Below are 10,243 nucleotides of genomic sequence, written 5' to 3' on the forward strand. Positions count from 1 at the left end.
TCTGAACTAGGCAGGAAGTATAACGTTACAAGGGAGTCAGCCAGTGGGCTACATCTAGACCCCTGGTTTTTTGTTCCTGTATTTGTTTAGATCTTGGCAAATGTGAAAAGTCTTGCAGAATTGGCTGTTGGCAGTTCCTGTTTGTACCGTAACCACTGTTTCACAGAAAACGATCAGTAGATTACTTTTTGCAAGATGCTGATATCCTCGGAGAGTGTAAGTCACGCTGAATCTAACAGTATGTCTATCATGTCTGTGTGTTCAGATTTGACACAGGTATAAATGTGAAGAACAAGTTGAAAGAAACTTTGTCAGTTTAAAAGGTCAAAAATTTTAAAAACAAAACAAAACGTGTCACCTGTAACCAGGGATGGCTGAGGCACTTGTCCACACTGTACCTCTTCCTCATCTTGACTTGGAGAAGATTGTTGATCAGATCTGTGGCTGTGAGGGAAATAGATAACGTGCAGACTCTGTCACTATACTGATCATGCATCGTCTCATATCAACAGCAAACGAAAGGATGTGAGCTCTAAAGAGGAGAGACTCTCACTTATTGACAGCAAAAGATAAAGATCAGCAGTGTATAACAACAAAAATGGGTCACTGTAGTTGGCTGACAACACATTTCACTTTCACACTTTCATCAGTCGTTTCACCTCGTAATATAATTAACACTCTATGTGGGAGAGGCTGCAGCTTGGGCAGTTGGGGAGATTTGAAAGTGATTCATCTTGGCCGCAGACAAAGAAAAGTCAGAGCAGAGTTCAAGCCTCTTAGACATGTAGGTGGGGAGGATAGCACTGAGGCTACGCGTCTGAGTATCAGTTTGACATGTAAACACAGGTGCAACCAGGTTGCCGAGTGCTTACAAGAGTGATGAGCAAGCTAACTGCCAGATTAGATCAAGCACTGGTTAATATTTGGATGTTTCCAAAGAAAGGAACAGACTGATTACCCTCTGTGGAGATGTCCTTCCAGGGCGTAGGTGGGTACATGAAGGCAGCATTCTGGATCTGATCGTTTATGTCCTCGTCTTCATTAAAAGGGAATGTCCCGCTCAAGCTGACATACACAATTACTCCCACTGACCACATGTCTAAGGAGCGGTTGTAGCCTTTGCTGCGCAGCACCTCTGGAGCCAGGTAAGCCGGAGTCCCCACTACAGACCGCCGGAACGACTTCTCCCCGATGATACGGGCAAAGCCAAAGTCACACAGCTTCACCTGGATAAAGACAGAAAAATGTGTTCACCGTATATACACACGCATGGGGAAGGTGCAGAAACGCAGAAACATAGCTATATTTACTTTTTTTTTTTTTTTTTTACCTGAGGAAAGGGCTCTGCAGAGGCCAGTAGTACGTTCTCAGGCTTCAAGTCACAGTGAACAATGTTTTTGAAGTGCAGATGTCTCAAGGCCACCAGGATCTGTTGCAACCAAAAATCCAAAAAGCAAAGACTTAGCTCCATAAAACCTAGTGGCAATACATCTAAATGGTCTAAATGTTTTAATGTACAAAGCATATGGTATAAACAGGTTCATGTTTGTCTAATCTATGCAGTAGAATCTATGGTGCTGCCATGTGGAAAAATCACAGCTGTATAAGCATGCTAATGCCCTTAAATACTTCAGTCTTGACCAGTACCTTCACATAAAGACATATGAGCTCATCTCATCATCCCATCTATATTCACGAGTGCTGGCATAAGCTAGCGCTGCACGCATGTCTGCCTATGGCCCTGTACCAAAACCACAGTGCGCCTGGCTCCTCTATCCTGACCCTGGCTTTGACAGAAGTCCTCCTGGCCACATTAGAGCCAGGCCTGCCGCAGCTAATGGGGCTGTTGTTAATGGCCCCGCTCCTGTTTGTGACCTGAGATCCGCAGAGGCCCAGGGGCCTGCTGCTCTTCTAATCAGCCCACAAAGCCACAACCGCGCTGCAGGCTGTAATCCATGGCCAGGGAGGAGGCTGTGATGCCATGCAGACCAATCCCGTAAACACCCCCCCCCCAACACACACACAAATCAGCTCACCACAAGAATAAACAGGCCCTGGTGCTGGCGCACAGACTCACTCACAGTGGGCCAACACACCCCAAACACAGAAGGGAGGATACAGGGAAAGAACGAAGGAAAATTATGATGGAAAATAAAGAGAACACGACAGAAAAATAAAAGCAAGAAGTAAAGTACGATGCAATTTAAAGTGTGGTAATGACACATACTGTAGATCTAATTGATCATCAGTTTATTTAACCATGACCAGCTGCTCTCAGAGAGAATACAGTAACACTAGGCTACGGAGCATTCTAGTTAAAGTCAGCATGTGAGTACTGGAATCTTAATTTCAGAGACTTGAGAGGAGGAGAAATGGCAGAAAGAGAGGGAGCAAAGGGAAGACAAGCATATTTCCACAACTCAGACCTGGGTGACTAGGAACTTGGTGATTCGTTCAGGCAGTTTGCTCTTCTCGCTGGACAGGATCATCTCCAGCATGTCGCCATGTAGCTTCTCCATGACAACAAAGACCCGCTCTGGCGTCTCAAACATACACTCCAAGTTGACGATACCTGGGTGGTGCAGATTCTGAAAGACAAGCAGATAATGACATCCAGTGGAAATTTTGGCTTTCATAGAACTGTAATGGTCTGTAGCTCCTGTTAAAACTTACAGTACTCACTATCCCTTGTAACATGTTATTTTTTCCTTTAATTTCATGCTATTAATCATTTCAGTTGTTTGGCGGATTCTCGTGATTACCTGTAATATGGCCACCTCATTCCTTAGCTGGCTCTCCTGCTTGGTAGGAAATCTCATCTTGTCAATAACTTTGATGGCCACATCCCTGCCGCTCTTTCTGTGTTTGCCTGAGATATTATGAAACACGGTAAAATGAATAACTTTAAATAGCCTACACGTTTAATACAATTCACAGTAGATCCATAACATATAAAATGTAGCAGGTACCATATCCAAAGAGAAACATACCTCCATACACGATGCCGAACTGGCCTGAACCCAGCACCTCATCAGAAAATATTTGGTACACCGAGGCAATGTCCTACACAGAGATCATTTGCACTGTTACTTAATTATTGTATTTAGCTTTTACTTGTGGAAACATTCAGTTAACTTTCCATGCTGTCATTGGCAACCAGCAACAGTTACATCATCTAAAGCCTTGCAAAAATGTTGCTCCTCCAAAATGTTTTCTGGCATTGCCAAACATTTAACTTTCACTTAGTGCAGAAGTGGAACCGAGACAAAATTCCCTTGACCAAAAAAAAGGAGTCTGCCGCTTCCCCATTTGTGTAGCACAAAAGCTTCCACTGGAGGTTTTGGTGAAAGACACAGTAGGATACAATTTCTGATGTTACCACAACAGCTACTTTAATAGCTCATGAATGCATGCATGTGCAGGCTGTGCTGGGAAATTGTGCAACAGTGTCTCAAAGAAAAAAGAAGCCCCACTCACCACATTCTCCTGGATCTGGCAGTTGGACACAGATATGCTGATGGACAGCTCTTCTGGAGGGGAAAACACGTGATTATCCCACATTCAAAAACTGCAAAAATGCCACTCCACCAATACATAAAGCAGTAAGTCAGTCCTTAAGTGATTGTAGTCAGAGGCAATTTGCTAACATACTATTATTTAACCTCCTTATCGCAGCTGCATGCAGTAAGTCACAGCCCCACACAATGAAGCATTTTATTACACAATAAATTGGCTGCAAAAATTGATCTGGGAAGCTATGTGTGACTGAATGGTGCAAGTATGCATTGCATTTCATAACTGGGAATTTAGACAGCCGCAGAGGCTAACTCTGCCCAGTGAAAAGAAAGCCAGAGATAAAAAGCAAGTACCAAACACAATGTGATCATTAAGCATTTGCTCCACACAAAACAAAATAAAGTTTAATCTTGGATAAAAGGCTTTTATTTCAATGGACAGAAAAGACCACATAAATTATACTGACATTTGAAGATTAAATATTAATAATATGTACAACTTCATCTACCTACACATAACAAATGCATCCAGATCTACAGAGCGTGGACAGTTTTATACCTGTTCAGTTTTATACTAATACTACTATACTAATAGCCCACAGGCTCAGACATAATTTCCTGTCTCTGCCGTTAAGGACCCAACTTTCTTTGATCTGGGAAAACAACACCTCTGCCCTGAGTGAGGCTCAGTTTCTGCACAGTCATGCACATTCATTTTTCACTCTGGTCAAATAGGTTCTTGCTTCACAGCCTCACTTCTTTGGCCTACAAACACTAACGCAGGGCTTTCCCTACCTATCGAAAGTTGAGTCAGGCCATCTAAGTGGGTTTTTTTTTGTACCACCTTAATCAATGTGGTGCAAGGAGACCTTTCCTTTCCACTGGGGCAGATCTCAAACTTTCAACACACATAATCAAGGTAAGCAACAGCTTAGTAGGTACTTTAGCTTCGCGTTGAGGCAGGAGAAAATCCTGCAATATTATAAGTCATACAACGTCTTGTATGAACCAAATACACAGTCACAACCTGACTACATTCTTTGTTGTTGTATATTACAAATATCATGTCATCGTCATCACCTTTTATATGTTAAAATATGTCTTCATTTTAGGCTGATCGTTTGTAGCTATAAAGAAAGACTATAATAACTGACAGTTTTCAAAGGAATGTGTTAAAATAACAAAATGTCATCATCCTTGGGCCCTTGAAGTCCTATCGGGAAAGTTAATACACAATTACTTGAATCAATTCTAAAAGAAAACAAATCCTATTTTCATATTCATTCTCAGTTTCGGACAGACAAAAAATCATGCTTTTGGCCGAAGAGATCTGTAATATATTCTACTTACTGTGATCTTTGCCCTGGCCAGCAGCACTAGCCACACTGGGCTGGGGCGTGACGGGCATCAGGGCCTGTCTGATGGCCTTCTCCCAGCCCTGGGCCACCTCCATGCCGACTCCCGAGGCAGCCAAAGCGGGGCTGTGGTAGTGACTGCCGTTGTTCTCTCCTACATAGTAGACCATTGTTGCTGTAATGATCTCGAAGCAGTGAGGGTTGCTGCCCTGGGCCAGATTACTGTAGTCTCTGCACTGCTCTACCTGGAGGATCTCAGACAGAGGGATTTCCTGTGGGGGAGGTGAGGGACCGAGATTACAACAAATGACTTGAACAAATGAAACAGATAATAATATATTCTGTATTGCCAAATAAATAAGATCCACCCACCACAGCTGGGGAATAAACAACAACAAAACAAAAACACAGCGCCAAGTAGTCCAAACACACTCACACATACACTTGCTTATTCACAAATGTGCATATGTATTATACTGGTTGTATTTCCTTGGAAAGAGATGTAAGATGGAGGAAAAAACAAGAAGGGTACTAAACTATCTAAATGGATAATTGTTAAAAAAAATGTTTAAATGAGTTGAAAAAACCCAATATTTAATGTTTACTAGTCAAAGAAGTTTTAGAAAGTTATTCATAAATGAAAATAGATTAATTAAATTTAGAAAAAGTTAATAAATACATATTCGCTCACTTTACCAAGTTGACAAGTTTCTTTGTTACCTTTGAAAAGCATAAAGTTACTGATTTAAACGTAAAAGTAACTTTATAAGTAACACCGCTTTTTAAAATGGTGATTATCTCATTTAAAGAAATTAAAACAAAAACAAAAAATTGTATTAGAGCAGAACAATGCTTAATCTAAACATGCAGTTCTCAACCTACACAAATCCATGACAGAAGCAATATGGTACAGGTAGAAAACTCACACACAAAGTCTCCACACACAGTTGTCGGGTGTTGTTTATATAATCCGAGCTCTAACTTTCAAGCTCCTTTCCTCCTCTCTCTCTTATGAGCACATACGGAATGGACAGTTGCAGTGCACTTTAAAAGTCCCCCCTTCCCCTTCAAACTCACTGTCAAATCAAAGAGAGGAGGGAGGGTCAAAAATTAAAAAACACAGAGAATTTCCAGCCAATGGGGGCTCACAGTGGCACACGCTGTCCCCCTCCGCGTGGCTCACCACAGAGTATCAGATGAAGTGCTTGTGGTTAGCGGGGCCGGGTCACGTGATCGGGTCCTGCAGTGGCTGAAGCTCTCTGGTTCCCTGATTACAAGGCAGGGCCAGCCAGAAGCCCCATCTGAGCACGAGCCGCTGGCGCTACCGCTAGCCACTAAGACACAGCAACTACGGTTCTTCTATAGGGTAGTGTGTGACTTGGCGTGTGTGTGTGTGTGTGTGGGTGCAACGTTTGATTGTGACAGGACTCAATCTGGCAGAGACAGAGAGAAGCCCCCTCACCCCTCAAAAGGTTCTTCAGAGAAAGCCACAAGTACAGGGGTCTCATCTTCAAACGAGGAGCAGTTATGGCTTCCAAATGGTGAAAATGGCTGCCATGCCTGGCAAGCAAGCCACCATGAGACCACCACTAATCAGATTGGAGGTATAAAGAAAAGAGGATGACAGTGGCCACATACTGATGAGCAGTAGGCTAGAAATTTTACAGAAATGAAAGGAAAATACCCAAGACAGGCGATTACCCGATACAGACTGAGAATATAAAGAATCTATGGTTTCTGAAAAGAAACCCCTGAAATAACCTTTTTCCTCTGTATGGACAGGAAATCATCTCGCGTTATCTATCACAGATATAAATCTACCTCTCTGAAGCAACAGGCGTGGAACAAAGACCAAACGTTTGAGCATGAAAAGAAGGCATTTGCAGCCAGCCTTCAATTAGCCTCCTGGAGGTCTAAAATGAAGCTGGGTGCCAAGTCGATGATAAAGAACCACATAAAGCTGCATGTAAACACACCCTGAGGAGTCAGTCCCCACTGAGGTTTCCCCTCCAAGGCCTTAGTGGCAGAGGGACGCAGGGTGAAACAGAATAATTGGGAGAGAAGGATGAGGGAAGTACGCTTTTTTCATGCTTGTTTCACAACCAGCATAAAGACGGTAAGAGACAGTAAGAAAGAAGAAAAGAAGGACTGTAGATACAGCTTCTTACAAAACCCCCCATTTAACACACACACGCACACGCACACGCACACGCACACACACACACACACACACACACACACACACACACACACACACACACAGACACACACACACACACACACACTCAAAGTGAATGCTCTTGCTCTCACAGTGGAAACTCAGCTGCATCCAACACACCATCCCACTGCAACACAACTCTGACCACAGCTCAACAAGATGTCAAAGACTCACAACTTACAGAGCAACATGAACAATAAAATGATTATATCCCCCGCCCTAAGGGCACACACAAACAACCACCAACTCACATGTGGAAGTCTTCACCTTGCAGGCTGCAGTTCCCTCCCTCGGTCCTCAGTGTGTAATTACTGTGCCATTAAGCCCCTGCGGCAGTGTAATGACTGACTGTGGTGCTGGCACCGAGCAGGAAGTGTCACACACTCTACACAACTGATTTTATAAACCGAAGTTACAGTGTTTCACTCACAGCCACCGCTGATTTTGAGATAAGGTTGTGCAAAATATAATTGACCTAATTTGGTGGGAATTTTGGATTATAAAAGATTCATCTTAACAGCTTTACCCTTGGTTTCAGAATTTGACCAAATTACATCAGTTTATATAAATAAGCGTGCATCAGTTGCTTCTCTAAATCCACTTTCTCCCCCCTTGGGGATCCCAATAGTCAAAATTTTGAATCTCTCTTCAAAACCCCTTCAAAATGTCCCATCTGACCTGATACACAATAACTAAACATAGCTACAGCCAGTGACTATATCCTCTCATCCAGGGACGAGACTAGGCTGCAGGCTGAAAAACCACAGGGGAAATTTCAGTGAGACAATCTGACCTTAAGGTAGTTTACAGTTGCTACACGACAGCCTTTCAACTTGAGTCACACAGCTACCACTGCTTAGATTTTATTTACATACCTTTCATATGTGTGACCGAGAATATTCAAATATATTGATATGAAAAAGTATCCCATCCTAAGTGACTTCAGTATCACTATTTTAGAATTATGGGAAATTAAAGTAGTGACAAATTTTCGAGTCTGTGGAGTTATATGAGGACTTCAGAGATATTATTCATCATGGACTCAACACTGAATCTACCTGCATTAAACCGCTCAATTTTCTGACATTTTAATGAATGCTACTGTGTGTTTGATGCAGAGGACAAGGCGTGATTTGCCAAGAACAAGGCAGAACTGACAGTTTTATGCTTACTTTGTAGAACTTGGCTCCGGTGTCGTTCTGGAAGAGACTCAAACTCTTGCTGTCCAGCCTCCAGTAATGTCTCTTCCGCTGTTTAAGGGGAAAACAAACACCAAGTTAGTCTCAATGGCAAAGCGTTGCCAATACTGCAGTCGTCTAAAATTTTGTTTCTCAAGCAAAATACCTTCTGTGCTGAATTCAACACATGTGAACAGCTTTGGAGAAGGAGTTTTCCCCAGCATTCAGGCTAAGCCCAGCCCATTTTAGACTGGGCTCCTCTGTTGAGCTTTTGGGGTTATCACTCTTACCAGGTTGTCCCTGCTTGTATAATGAACCATCCAGCCCTCCTTTACTACAGTGGAGCTCCGCCTCTTGGTGTGTTTGATGGACTGGACCACCCGCATCAGAGGGATGTTGCTGCTAGTGGAAGGACTAGACACACATACATAAAAATAAGATTTTATGAATCAACAACACAATCACTCACTGATTTAGAGCTCAATGTAATGAAACTGCAACTGATTACATTTGAACTCACCTGTAGCCAGTTAAAAAAAACTTTGTTATATTTGTTTTTCTAAGTAGCCCATGTCTTTTAGGTCTTCCCTGACAGAAAGGGATGAATTTTATGTTTGCAACAGTGTTGCTGCAAACATAAAACCTGGTGGTTAAAACAGAACTGCAAAGTCCCCGTTTTGAATCCTGACAATGACCATTGCTGCCTTTCTGCCCCCTCCCTTCTTGTTTCCTGTCACTGTTTATTGTACTGTCCAAAAGATAATATATGAAAACAGAATTGGGTGGCTGGCATGAGCAGTGACAGCCATCATGGCTGAAGTAACAAAGTAAAAAGTGCCACGTACAGAACTTTACACTTCATCAACCGAAGAAGTAAAAGATGTCAAAGTGTAAGTCAGCATCTTCCTACCTAATAGTCTTGATGGGCTCTTCGTCTTTCTCTCTATCCAAGAAGGGAGAATCCATGTCGAACATCCTCTCATCTGGTGTCGAGGGTTCCTCTGGGTCGTCTAGTCCTCTCCCGCCATCCATATCACCACTGTCCACCTCCATAGTATCCATGGTAGTGTCTGAATCTGGCCCAGGGCTGGCTGGCTCTATACGTGTACATGAAATATGCAAATATTTGAAAGCACAAATATTAAGACATGCACCACTGTCACTTTGAAATTGGATGTAGAACTTACCTCCATTGAAGTCCACCTCTCCTAAACAGTCTCTTGGTACCTTTGAAGCACATCGCTTATGGCAGTTGAATCTGCAATCTGGCAGATGAAATTAGAAAATGAAAAAAAAAAAGAAAAAAAACACATGATAATTATGCTAAAACACTGCCAAAATGTTCTAAAATGAACCACAATGTCTTTGAAACGCACTCTTCACATGTTGTCCTACCTTTACACTGCATGCCCTGGCGGAAGAGACCCTTCAGCAGACGCTTGCAGTACTGGCAGATAGTGGGCCGAGTGTAGGTGTGAATGGCAAAAGTGTGTGGCACCTTAACCCGTCCAAGCACCATCTTCTCCATCCATATAGGCCTGCCACTCCAGGATAGGATCCGCTTCCCTGCCTCCTGATGGGACCTCTGCTGCGGGGGTTGGAAGGATGGAAAACGGGGGAAGTTGGAGGGACGTTAGGAAGAATTAAAAACCATATGCAGGAAGGAAGCAAAGGGAAAAATAAAGGAAGAACAGCCTCAAAGGAAGTATTTGAGAGATAGGGAAAGACAGAGTGAATAATGACATGGCAGTAGAAGAAGAGAATGAAATCAGTGGAAAAGGAAGGAAGAATTCTGTCATACTGAGTTAGCATGACTTTGCATAGTTCACACAAACCCGGTGTTCCAAACAAGTTTATTAGATTTGTCATGTTTTACCACATATGAGCATTTACCCCTGATTTTATATGAATAAATCAAGCAGTCTGGAAGCTCCTGACAGAAATGGGAAGGAAGCTTTCTTCATTTTAGCCAGCAAG

At 42.7% G+C, this 10,243-nt stretch overlaps 1 protein-coding gene across 5 annotated transcripts in view; it reads right to left on the reverse strand.

Moving 5' to 3' along the window:
- The window catches only part of prkd3 (protein kinase D3), a 40,211-nt gene that overhangs the window by 2,179 nt on the left and 27,789 nt on the right, over positions 1–10,243 (reverse strand). For 3 of the 5 annotated variants that reach the window (XM_040137337.1, XM_040137339.1, XM_040137338.1), the window contains exons 7-19: positions 9,662–9,854; positions 9,454–9,531; positions 9,177–9,363; positions 8,557–8,680; positions 8,261–8,338; positions 4,866–5,142; positions 3,478–3,530; positions 2,991–3,063; positions 2,763–2,869; positions 2,427–2,588; positions 1,331–1,429; positions 959–1,226; positions 359–444 (exon numbers count right to left, since the gene is read on the reverse strand). In XM_040137337.1, coding sequence (XP_039993271.1) covers positions 359–444; positions 959–1,226; positions 1,331–1,429; positions 2,427–2,588; positions 2,763–2,869; positions 2,991–3,063; positions 3,478–3,530; positions 4,866–5,142; positions 8,261–8,338; positions 8,557–8,680; positions 9,177–9,363; positions 9,454–9,531; positions 9,662–9,854 — 1,785 coding nt within the window. The remainder of the gene's footprint in view (positions 1–358; positions 445–958; positions 1,227–1,330; positions 1,430–2,426; positions 2,589–2,762; positions 2,870–2,990; positions 3,064–3,477; positions 3,531–4,865; positions 5,143–8,260; positions 8,339–8,556; positions 8,681–9,176; positions 9,364–9,453; positions 9,532–9,661; positions 9,855–10,243) is intronic. The other 2 variants (XM_040137340.1, XM_040137341.1) reach the window with 2 other exon arrangements.

Source organism: Xiphias gladius, chromosome 10 (assembly GCF_016859285.1).
Source record: "Xiphias gladius isolate SHS-SW01 ecotype Sanya breed wild chromosome 10, ASM1685928v1, whole genome shotgun sequence".
In the NCBI taxonomy this organism is placed as follows: domain Eukaryota; kingdom Metazoa; phylum Chordata; class Actinopteri; order Istiophoriformes; family Xiphiidae; genus Xiphias; species Xiphias gladius.